The sequence below is a fragment of the Hyalella azteca genome, unplaced genomic scaffold, assembly GCF_000764305.2.
Source record: "Hyalella azteca isolate HAZT.00-mixed unplaced genomic scaffold, Hazt_2.0.2 contig9753, whole genome shotgun sequence".
Taxonomy (NCBI): domain Eukaryota; kingdom Metazoa; phylum Arthropoda; class Malacostraca; order Amphipoda; family Hyalellidae; genus Hyalella; species Hyalella azteca.
In genome coordinates, this window is record NW_025939815.1 from 28,195 (window position 1) to 41,099 (window position 12,905).

Below are 12,905 nucleotides of genomic sequence, written 5' to 3' on the forward strand. Positions count from 1 at the left end.
GCTCTGCCAAATGGTAAGTTTTCAATGTAAGTTGTACCGACTTCCATATAATTCCATTATACCTTTCGCACTGTGCGTTGCCTATACTATGATAAAGAGTAGTTCTACTTGTAGCCACTCGTTTCTGCGACAGGTATTCTTTAAGTTCCGAAGACATGAAGGAAGAACCCCTGTCTGAATGGATGTAGTTAGGCATACCACAGAGGGTGAAGACGGTTTCCAGACATTTTATCACCGTGGAGCATGGAGTATTAGGGCATGGGAAAGCGAAGGGGAAGCGGGAATATTTATCTACTAATGTGAGGATGTATGTATTTTTCGTAGCTGATGGAAGAGGTCCCTTGAAGTCGATGCTTAAGCGCTCCATTGGCTGGGTGGCTTTCATGAGGGTTCCATTTGGAGGACTGAAGAAACGAAGTTTCAATTCAGCACAAATTTTGCATGAAGCACATGTACGTTTAACATCTTCGGTTGAGAATGGGAGGTTCTTCAGTCTAACGAAGTGTAGCAGTCGTCTAACCCCTGGATGACTAAGTCCATTATGAATTTCAACGAGCGTTGATGACGAGGGGGCGGAACAGCAAAAAGCCCTTGTTAGAGCATCTGCCGTTACATTATCCTTCCCTGGACGATATTTTATCGAGTAGCTGAATGATGCAAGCTCCAATCTCCACAATTGTATCTTGTTGTTCTTTAACTTTGTCCTTTTCCTTCTGTCCAACATGAAGGCAACTGAACGTTGATTCGTGATCAATGTGAATGGACGTCTAGCCAGATGGCTCCATTTACGCACCGCTTCCACGATGGCCGTTGCTTCCTTCTCGACTGCTGGGTAGTGCAATTCACTCCCATGTAGAGTTCTTGACATGAAGGCAACTGGACGTCCACCCTGGTTCAAGACTGCTGACACCGCAACTTCTGAAGCATCGCATTCCACCACAAACGGCAGTTCCTCGTCAATTGACCTTAGAGTTGCGCTGGCTAGTTCAGCCTTCAGGTTTCCGAATGCTGACAGGGCGCTTTGGGAGAGTGGAAAGGATTTGGAGTCGACCAGCGGATTAATCTTGTCTGAAAAATTTTCAATCCATTTCGCATAGTAAGCAAACATACCCAGAGCTCTCTGCAAGGAAGACTTGTTTGTTGGTGGTGGGAGCTCTTGAAGAGAACGAAGTCTCTCCGAGTCCGGTTTAATGACTCCGTTTCCCACGCAATAACCAAGAATATCGACGTTCGGCACTGATTTTATAGTTTTAGATTCATTAAGCGTCATATTTCGACGCTTGATCGCTTGCATAAATCGTTGCAGATTATAATCGTGTTCCGCTTGAGTTCTTCCGGCCACAGTAATGTTGTCAGGGAAGGTGCACTTTAGGTTTTCATCTTCGACTATCTTGTCCATTGCGCGCTGAAACACTGCCACGCCATTTGTCACACCGAATGGGATTCTGGAATATTGGTAAAGCCTTCCATTTGCTTCAAATGCAGTAAACTTTTTGTCTTCATCACGAATCTCTAACTGATGATATGCGCTTCTAAGATCAAATGTTGAAAATACTTTGTAACCAGCAAGCTTGTTCATCATATCATCGATTCTAGGTAACGGGTACGCATCTAGTTCGGTATATTGGTTGATGGTCTGAGAATAGTCTACGCACATTCGTTTCTTATGCCGGTTCGCAGGGTCTCTAGCGACAACAATCTGCGCCCTCCATGGAGAGGTGCTGGTCTCAATGATGCCCTCTTTGAGCAGGAGGGACACCTGCTCGGCAATGAATTCCTGGTCGTCCTTGCTAAAACGTCGGGATTTAGCAGCTATAGGCTTACAATTAGGTGGCAAGTTAGGGAACAGGTGTGGCTCTGGCACAGCAGCAGCCGTAAGCGCACAGCTCCCACTACTATTGTCAACAACCATTGGGGGTTTTCCGCCTCCGTACACAAATGTCAAAGAACGCCTAGACTCTTATGTTGCTGCTGGAAGTTCTGCCCCCAATAAAATTTCACAACACAAATCATTCAAAACGCCCAGGCGCGTACCTGGGTAGCGTTGTTCATCCAGAGTTATATCGAGGTAGCAATATCCTAGCGACTTAACACTATGTGACATTGTTGCCATAGAGATCTCTTGGGGGCATGAGACGACTTTGAGCCCAAGCACATTTGCAGAGTTTGCATGAATGAAGCTATCTGAACTACAGGAATCTACCAATGCACTAATCTTCATGCCCTTCACTGTTACCGTAGTTGCTGCACGAGACAAACAAGTAGGATACGGCGCACCTAGTGCCAATACAATTGGTAACGTTTCGTGGGTGTCGTGAGAATTGACGGTACGATCCCCACGATAGAACATGGCTGTTGTAGCAAAAGAAGTCCTAGATTTACAAACTTTGGCGAAATGTCCTACTTTGTTACAGTTTTTGCATTTGACATCCTTAGCTGGACAATTACTACATCATATATGAGGATCGTATAGCAAGTAGCTATTAATAACCCTATGTATTCATTTACCTTTAATTTTCCACTGGAAGAATCTTCAACCTTACCTGGGATCGAAGCCGGGAACTCCAGCCTACACCCGAAGTCTTAGCTTACTTGGGACACGGTAAATCTCTCACGCATAATAAATCAAAAACTATTCAACCTAACTTTTTACATCTTAACTTCAGGAAAAGCAACTTTTGGGCCAAAATTTATGTATATAATATATTTGCCTTATTCTTCACTGTAGGAACAATTAGAGATTTGAAATAACCATACGGCTTAACCCTCTAACATCGTTTTTACGTTATAAGATATTCGTGGAGTAACGACCGTTAATTATGATTTTTATCATATTGATTAAAGAAGAGAAAAGTAATGTGGGTAATAATCTGGCAATGATTGGCAACGGTAAAAATACTTAACAGAAATTAGGGCAGAAATCAGATCCCAATCCCATCACCACCAGCAGGCCACGTGCAGCCGCGGGGTACAATTAGGTACTTTCTCCATATACTGCTCATTTGTACACAATATTAATTGTTAATAAGTATTATTAGTTATAATTAATTTATCATTCCTAATGAGCTAATAAATAAATGAATGAGCTGATACATAATAGCAAAAGTGAATATACTATTTGAATGGAATAATTAGCCGCAAATAGTAGGTTGGTACTATCTGGCAACTGTTACAAACCGTTGCCCATCATTGCCAGATTATTACCCACATTGCTTTTCTCTTCTTTAATCAATATGATAAAAATCCTAATTAACGGACGTAGTTGTCATAATAAGGTATTATTTCTTGTAGCAAATATTTATTTAGATTTGGTTTAGGTTCAAGGCCGAGCCGATAATCGGTGTACACGGTTGTAAAGCTTAACCCTAATCGCCACGGGTTTTTGTGTCACGCTACTAACTCGGCTGCAAGTGATTTCTGCCCTAATTTCTGTTGAGTATTTTTTAGGGTTTTCCCATTTTAAATACGCCGCCATTATTTTATCAGTCATTAATTTAAAATGTTTCCTATCAAATTCATTCTTCAAACTCACAATTGTGAACTCGAATCCATTTTTAAAAATTATGAGAAAGAAAGGACCGAATATCTGGTCTCAAGCAGAGCCATTTCCGTGTACGACAATTCCGACCGCTCGATATCGTGGTGATGCTATCGGTGGTGAGGAGACAGTATAAATTATTTACGTGTGCGTGTTCCTATAAACAGGTGCATCTTTTGCGCCCGATTATGTGCATCTTCATTACTGGTGCAAGTGCATCTTCATAACTGGTTTCTTTATGAGTTTATTTGATCCAAGCTTTTTTTATTTCATTGTCTGTGGGTTCATTGCCCGCCAATGCCAAAACTACATGAAACGAGACGTATGGGCGCACCGGAAAGCTCGAGTACGGGTACGCAGCCGTGCACCACTATATTTGTGCACCAAGCAGCCTTGAAAGGAACGCCTAGCATATTTCCGGATGATCACCAATCAGCCGCGGATTAAGTCATCCGTCGGTAAACAGCCCGTGACATCAACTTGCTTAAATATTAGGAGCATTACGCCACCACATTCTGAAACGAATAGCCCAGAGAGTAATGGTTATGCACCACTGAACGTTGCATCGAATCATCACTTCATACCCTGACTTTAGCTCGAACTGTAACTTGCGGACAGTGGACTGCGACCAACCAGCCCAGGTCGCCAGTGGAACTGCATGCATCCTGCCGTGCACCACCAGACCGTCACTTTTAGGTCAACATCCGGGGTTAGGTTTTAGAAAGCATAGTTCTGTTCCAAACTCTATCGTCCGCCGGCGAGTGACTTCCGCAGCTTCGCTAAATTACGTAACTTTTAGCTCACAGCATCAGGGGTTAGGTTCCAGATAGCATAGTTCTGTTCCAAAATTTATCGTCGTACGACGCGTGGCCGTTCGACCGTCGGCTGATTCGACACACGGGACAGATACGGACGGCTCCGGCGCGCTCCGTCTGGGTGGTGTAAAATTTTTTCGCGTGTTGGCAGACGACGCTGGGCCATACGACGCCAGGCTTATTTTCCTGTGGGCTGATTGATCTAATTCAATTGATGTGATCTATCAGGTGGCGTGCGGTTGATAATGTTACAGTCAAGATGTGTTGTAGGCTACGTTCTTCAGGGAAGGGATCATGATAGTCCATTCGAAGCACGGCAGTAGTGGTTTCCGACAGGCGTCACCCAGCAAGAATTGCCGTTTAAGATTCACATTAATATAGTGGTAGAAATTATATAGTGGATTAATCGAAAGCAATGCTGGAGGAAGCGACAATAGGTCAAGATTATAATCTGTCTATATGCCCTTTCCTGAAACAACACAATCATTTACAGTATGTCTATATGTGCCTCCAGGGGATCTCTAACTAAAATGTGTGAGATTGTGGGATCTCACTAGGTTTAGTTCCAAGGTTTGCCAAGAAAATAGATTTTATTTGAACTAAAAGTTCTCCCAGGCAGCTGCAGGATGTCTCAAAACAAACTTGATTTCAGTGTTTCTTCTTACATCTTGACATTTGAGGGAAGCCACAAGAGGAGTTACTCAGACAAAATACCCGTTTTCGTGTTCTTAAGTAATACAAGGAAAGGTAACCATGCGAATGACTAGTCTGTGATCTAGCATAGGCGAGGTAGTGTTGCAGTCGTGGAATCTCTAGATGGTGATTAAGCTAAAAAGTCATTGGTCTTTCCAGTTTATTTTAAATAACCAATAGAAGTGTGTGCAAGCTACTTATATACATTTACCCTGAAGATGACTTATTATTAAATTAATCCCAAAACGAAATAATACATTTTGATGCGTTCACTACAAGATCAAGTTTGATGAAAAATTCGAAATAATGGTCAAAGAGATTGCAATGACCAACTATTTCCAGTGGCAAGCACTTCATCCACATGAGTTAGGGTTAAGGCTAAGCCGTCGTGTGGTTTGCGCAATTTGCGGCTCAAATTTAACGAAAGTATATGCAATGATCTCAAAGCAACATTGGAATAATAGCGAAATTACTCCACAAATATCTTATAACGTAAAAACGATGTTAAAGGGTTAAACCGTCAGATGGTGTAACGTCATGGTTGACCTAATACATGGTCGACTGCGTTGCGGATGTCGCCGATGTTCCTCCTCTGACATTAGCTCGGTCAGTGGTAGGGAAAGCATGGTGGAATACATTTCAAATCAATCTGCAGCTATGCTGCGTGTGTTTTGTGCTAATGTCAATACCTATAGATGCTGAGAAGACCCACGTGATTTTTATCTTTACCAATACGCCTGCTTGATTCGGCAGATGTAAACCAATCGAAACATTATACAAAATTTCCCGATTTGGCATCAATCAAGTGCGAATCACAATATTCGGCTTCTTCTATCGTGCCAATTGATAGTTTTTATGCATCCTGGGTGCCGCAGGTCGCAGGAGAGCAGGAACCAGACCGTAGACGTTCGCGACCTAAGGGTGCAACGAGCAACAGCCAATCATAACGATAGATACGTAAGTCGGTTCTACTGTCTAAGTTATTAGCCTCTATTTTGCACTCTGATCAAATCTCAGTTTTTTGTGTCGACATTTCCGAGCTGAATTTAATGTCAGCAATTTTTGTTTCTATCAATAATCCCAACAAGAGTGTCAAAGTCTGGCTCAAAGCCTTCTCTCTGTACAAAAAAGGTGGCAAGAGTGGTTCTTCATCCCGACTACAAGCCTGGGACAAGGACTACAAACCCACTCAATGACATCGCTTTGGTGAGGCTGGATAATCCCTTGACGTTCAGTGAGGAAATGTACCCAGCCTGCATAGACCTCTACGGAGAAGGCATCCTCTCGGAATCTTCGGTGCTGGTTGGTATAATGGACGAATCGTACAATTCAAACTTTGAACGTCGATTGCCATACCTCTACGATTTTTGTAAATAAATATTATAGTGTGTTTTGGTCAATAATTACACAGTGTGCAGTTATTCCAGCTGTGAAGATTCGTGGCGCGCTGTGATCCAACTGATTGGTTCGTTTAGGCTTGGATTGTTGTGTAGAATTAAAATTGATTCCATTATATGTAGTCTGCTGAAGTCCGGTTCGTGAGATAGATTTTTCTGTATTCTGTGCCAGTTGCTCCCGGGTTTATCTGGTATTGTGGCAGTCCATTGTATGCGTTTTTTTTTTTGGCTCCTCCAGAAGCTAAATGCATTGTGAGCAGGATTGGTGATTTTTTTTTATTTTTTTTAAATAAAAAAAATCAAAAATCAATTATTTTTTCATTATTTTTTTATTTATTTGATTTTTTTATTTTTTCAGCTTTCTTGTCTTCTTGAAGTGTTATTTTTTATGTTGCAATTAGCCTACTAACAATAACAGTATATGGATCATAATGGATGGCTAAAAAGGGCACTTATTGCCTTCAATAATGGCCAACAGGCCAAGGTGGTGTTTACCACTTAGGGATTTTGAGGTAAACAATTATTGATAAGTCTATTCATCAGCTTTGTAAAGTTTGTATGGAGCAAGGTAATGAGCTAAATATTGACCATTTAACTGGCTTCAATATACAAAAACACTTCAGGATTGCAAATCTTCTAAACATTGAAGAGTCACATAACAGATAGGTAGCTGATAGCACAGTGCACAGCACTATCAATAGATCTACTAGTTTTATGTCCTATAAATCTACCAGACTCTAACCTCTATACACACCAACTAGTAGTGACTGAGTAACTGACTGCACTGTTCCCATTTAATTCTGACCAATAAACCAATACTAAACATAAACTGAACGATAACCAAACAAACCTCATACGACTTGAAACGAGACTCAAGTTAAGAGAAAATCTAACACTGTTTGAAATAAACATGTGCACAATTCAAATATTTTATATCCATTCACTGCATTTTATTATTTTATATATAGTCTTATAATTGTAATTGTTTTGTTTCTAGTTTTAAATTCACATATTTAAGGATTGTAATTAAATATTTTAATTGGAATACTCGTATTAGGGTGGAAAATCTTTCTAATTGCCTAAAAGGTCAATACAATCTCAACCTCTCAATATACAGGGTGGGGCAGAACCGATTGAGCAGTTTTGAGGTAAAATAAAAGAGTAATGGAGGTACATAAGGAAGAAAGTTTATTTTCCTAGAGGTTAGCATAACATACCATTTAGAATACTTATGTTTTGAAAACAATATCTGGAAGCTGGGGGCCGATAGCTGCAACACACTGTTGGAGTCGTTCTCAGAGGAGGGAGTAACCATATACAGTGAATTCCGATCGCTATGCTGCAATGTTGCAAAATTTATTACAGCCCAGGATGGAAAACATTAATGAAAATTAAGCATTGGGAGACGTGTGGTTCCAGCAGGATGGGGCTACAGCTCACACAGCCCGAATGTCACTCAATGTTTTGAGACACATTTTTCCCGGACGTCTGGTGTCTCTGAGGGGTGATTTACAGTGGCCTGCGAGGTCACTTGATTTGAGCATTTGTGATTTCTTTCTTTGGAGACATCTAAAAGAAAGGTGTTCAGAAGTCGCCCTCACACCCTACCACAGCTAAGGGAACGGATTATTGCAGCAGATGTTATGGCCATACCTCGCCATATGTGTGAACGTGCTGTAGGAAACTTCCGAGAACGACTCCAACAGTGTGATGCAGCTAACAGACACCATCTTCCTGATATTGTTTTCAAAAACATAAGTACAGTATTTTAAATGGTATGTTATGCTAATCTTGAGGAAAATAAACTTTCTTCTTTATGTACCTCCATTACTCTTTTTTTTTTTGCCTCAAAACTGTTCAATCAGTTCTGTCCCACCCTGCATAAGCTAGCTAACACATTTAAATTGTATATTGTAATCAATATATAACAAATAGTCAAATAGTTAAAGACTACTTATAGCCTTATAAGAATTAGCTAAGCTGCTAGCTACGTACAATGTATTGCACACTTTATGTCTCTGTACCAAAAACATTCAATTTATTGGAACCTAATACACACTAAAGGCAACAAGTTTATATACCAATTTGTCATTCATAGGACATTTATACTGAACTGTGAATAACAATACCTCAATATAAATTAAAGACTGCCACTCAATATTTTTAAATATATGAAAAAATAAAAAAAAAATAAAAAAATCATGATTTTTTTATAAAAAAATCAAGTGCTTTAATCACATGATTTAATCATTTTGATTTAATTATTGCCAACCCTGCTTGTGAGCGTTCTTGATAGGGTAATTATCATGCCGATGTACGAACGCCTGTGCGGCTCGCCGTGGTTACACGTGTATGTGGGTATAAGATTTATTTACTTCAAGCTTTGTAAACTTGACGCTGTGTTGTTTCTTGTGATGAGGATTGTTAACGTAGTTCTCTTATAGGATCAGGAGTAGCCTGTAGTTGTCGGTTGTACATTAGATGTTGTTTCTGATCAATTGCTTGAGAATTCGTTCGTCGGTTGTGTATGCAGATGAATATCGATTTCGATGGTTAAAATTAGTCTGAGAATAATTTCTTGGAAGATCAGTCTGCGATACGCGTCGAAGATTCTTTTCTGGATTACTGAAAAAGCCGGTCCCAACAATTTAATGTCTGATAGACTTGCGCGAGTTCACGCTTTCCGGAATTGATTACTGGGTCTCCTATTTATATGTGGCAGGTTCATTAGTGGTAGTTGTTTTAAATATTGCCGAAGATAGAATTAGAAAATTAGTTACTGATAAAAATTGCGTGAGTTTAAGGATGCTGTCATGAAACAACTAACAAGTGGATGACGATAAAGATATCGAGCAGAGATGACGATGGATGATGAAGGTAAAGATATCGAGCGACGATGACGATTAACCTCCAGTGTGCATGGTTTTCACAGTGTTTTCCTCTCATGGCGTCTCAAAAGTCTCTGCTTCGCTGATGCAGAAAGTAAAATGTTTAACTCATGAAAGCTTTCGACAACCAGGCGTTCAGCCGCGCCAACGGTGAGAAACAGCACAAGTACGATGTGGTGCTGCAGCAGCTGGACATGAACTGTGAGTTTACCGCCCCCTGGTGTAAGTTCCCGGCCATCGAGGAAACGCAGTTCTGCGGGCTCGCCCTAGGTGAGACACTCAGTCAGAGTGGGGGTGAGACAATCTTGAGACACTCTTGTCAAATGGGGAGAGCCCCCCACCCCCCTGGGTGGGGGTGAGACAATTTTGCCAAATTCTTGGTATTGTTATTATTCGAGCTTAAAATCAGTGACTGTGATCCCAATTTCATGAAAAAGTATAATTCTTCGGCTTAAATTAATCGCGTACATGAATCGTAAAGGCTGTAGAAAGGAGAGCGTCTATCACCAAGCAAATATAGTTCTGGTATATGAAATAAACTTCGATAGAAACTACCTGCAGTGGTTACTACAAATGGCATTTTCTATAGGAACTCATTTGTAGTTGCAATACACAATTTACGTAATATCAACGCAAATTGACTACGGCTATTGCATCCTTCCTAAATGTGTCCCCAGTGATTGCAGAATAACATGCAAGTTGTTATGCAATTTATTGAAATTGGATTAATTAAAATCAATTTGTATGGCCTCTTGTTAGAAACAACTTAAGTTGCCCATATAATCTGTGTATAATTTTCAGAAAATAAGCATCAGCTTGTGGGGGGTTCGTCCGGAGGGCCGTGCATGCAGAACCTGGGCCCCGACTCCGCCGAGAGCTGGGCTGTGTCAGGCGTGGTGTCAGCTGCCAAGATCATACCGGGCTGCAGCCAGACAGCGATCATTTACACAGCTGTCTCACAATTTAGAGAGTGGATAGAAAATGTGGTTGATGATGGAAGTTAAACGAAAAGTCTTGGCTGTGTCAGGCGTGGTGTCAGCTGGCAAGATCATACCGGGCTGTAACCAGACAGCGATCATTTACACAGCTGTCTCACAATTTAAAGAGTGGATAGAAAATGTGGTTAATAATAATAATAATAGCGGTTTCAGCGTTTATTAGGCCGTAGGCCTGTCGCCGATTCTTAACATTGCAGAACATTCACAGCTTGTTGCGGGCTTGAACTCGCAATTCACTGCTTTAATTTTGCTGTGCTTAACCGCCCGGCCTCCTCGCCGATTCTGACCAGAAACTGGCGCACAGAGCAGGGATCGAACCCGCGCCTCCCTGTGCCAATCATGGTACTCTGAACTTTAACCACTGGGCCACCCTGCAAGTCTATGATGGAAGTTAAACGAAAATGTCTTACTCGTTACAAGCTACTCGTCTAACTGTCCATTATTTGGCGTGTCATTAAAAATTACTTTTTAATGGAGTTTTAGAGTAAAACTGGGCTTACCATTATTTTTCATAATCTGGAAGCGTTCGCTATTTGGATCAACAATTTGCACAAGCAGTACAAATAATGCAGTGTTTTTACCGCTATTGAATATGCTAACTAAAAATAACGGATCGCTTGAGTGATCTTTATGCAGTCCAGTTCGTGAAACTACATGATTGTCATCTGAATGAATATCTAAATTGAACACATTTTCGAACGCTATGAATGCCTATCAAAATCGTTTTGTTACAAGTCCAATAAGAAAAAGGTCCTGGATGTTCCTGAAGATGATAGAAAATCTGGACGAAGTTATTTCGATTTCCCTAAGCAAAGCAGGTCTGGTGATTGGAAAGCCGCTCTCTTTCTAAAACAATAGTAAAAAATTCACGGCTAAGACGGAATGAATTTATGAGCGTAAATAGGACATATTTGAGGCATTCCATTACAGCTTGTAATATCAATTACCTGACTGCTATTTATCTGGTATTTTTAACCTCCGACACCCAGCTTAATTTACCTGATTTAAACCCAGTTCCTTTTATCCCAGCTTACTCATCACCCACATCTAACGATTGAAGGATGCAAAATTCAAGAGCCAATTACAGGTACAGACTTTACATCGCTTCTGCACTCATTTTGACGCAGCCTATCTGTCCTGACAGGCTCAGGGACTTGCAGCACAAATTGTAGCAACTTCATAATTGATCTTTCATTTTTTGCCAATTTTTAAAATGATAATAATAAGTTTGCGATTCAGAAGGTACTTCCATGATTTTTAATGAAACTGTTTGGCTGATAAAAAACATTTATGCAAGAGAGATGATAGGCTTCCGCCAGTGTAGATCTGTTTTTGTTGTTGACGTGCCGCTAGGAAAAGTGGAAGAGAACAAGAGGTGGCGCAGAGTGACCAGAAGAGGAAGGAGAAATGGAAGACAGTGTGAGATGAAAATGGCACATCGCGCATAACTGGGTCGAATATAGGGATGTGGGGGTTTGGTTTGGATTGAGGGTGAAGGGAAAACAGTCGGGGCTTTGGATGATTTACACGGGAGGGGAGGAAGATGGGAGGGTGGTAGTCCCTTATTTCCTTTATTACCTTTTTTGAGTGCAGTTAAACAAAGATGAAGTAGGTACGTACGTCCTATCTTTGCCGTTTTACGTTCTTGTTGGTGGATCAGGTTCTACGTGATTGGTGCATGGAGGAATGTGCTGGGGATGTCACAATGTTCGTGTAGTGTTTCTTAGGGATGTCACAATGTTCGCGTAGTGTTTGTAAAGATGTCACGTTGACCAGTGTGTTTTTGTTGAATCATACGGCCAATTTTCTTATTTGACTTCTGTGCACGAGTGGCTGTTTCAATTCAGAGCTGTTTCAATGCAGAAGCTACGTATTTTTGTGAGTGGTATTGCTCTTGCAGATTTGTGAGTGGTATTGCTCTTCTGGCTGTTACATGGTACCGATAATTGCGTGGTGTAGATTTTTACCCCAATACTATTCAGCTGTATGTGTGGAATGTGAGTGTTGTCGATGAATGTGCCTGATTTAGTCCTTCTGTTAATGGGAATGATTTTGAATTTAGTGGTGTTTGTTATAATCAGCTATTGTTTTCGAATGTATTGATCTGTCGGATGACGTGTTGTGTTGGTCGTGCTGCATAGTTCTGAGGGTTTGTCCGGATGTTATTTAGGTTATATCCTCATCATAAGCTAAGAAATCGGTGTTGGTAGTAGTGGTGTCAGGGTCCTGGGTCATGAAGTTGTATCGAGTGGAGGAGAAACAATCCCTTTCGGGAACACCTGTGCGGAGTTGTAGCGACGGACTTGTGTTGTGTGATTGTCAATTCTAATGGTTGCTTTTCTGCCTTAGAGGTAGTCTGATAGTGCTTTGTGTGTAGGTTTACTTATATGATTTTGCATTGAAGTCATGTGTGCCAAATTTTGCCAAAGGTTTTAGTCACACTACCTATATATATCTGTAGAGTGCTATTGCTGTTATTGTGCAACATGTATGACGATTATTTCGTGGAATTTGGATAAGGCTCTGTGTGTCTATGTGTGTTTCCTAAATTCGTGTTGTCTATAGTGTTTTGTGTC

General features: G+C 40.9%; 1 protein-coding gene across 1 annotated transcript in view; it reads left to right on the forward strand.

The window, feature by feature from the left end:
• LOC108664796 overlaps nucleotides 1–10,483 on the forward strand; it is a gene marked incomplete at its 5' end in the record, with an annotated part of 29,091 nt that extends 18,608 nt beyond the window's left edge. The window contains 4 exon segments of the mRNA XM_018151489.2: nucleotides 5,922–6,003; nucleotides 6,178–6,348; nucleotides 9,463–9,601; nucleotides 10,133–10,483. Coding sequence (XP_018006978.1) covers nucleotides 5,922–6,003; nucleotides 6,178–6,348; nucleotides 9,463–9,601; nucleotides 10,133–10,335 — 595 coding nt within the window.
• Between the last annotated feature and the right edge of the window lie 2,422 nt (nucleotides 10,484–12,905).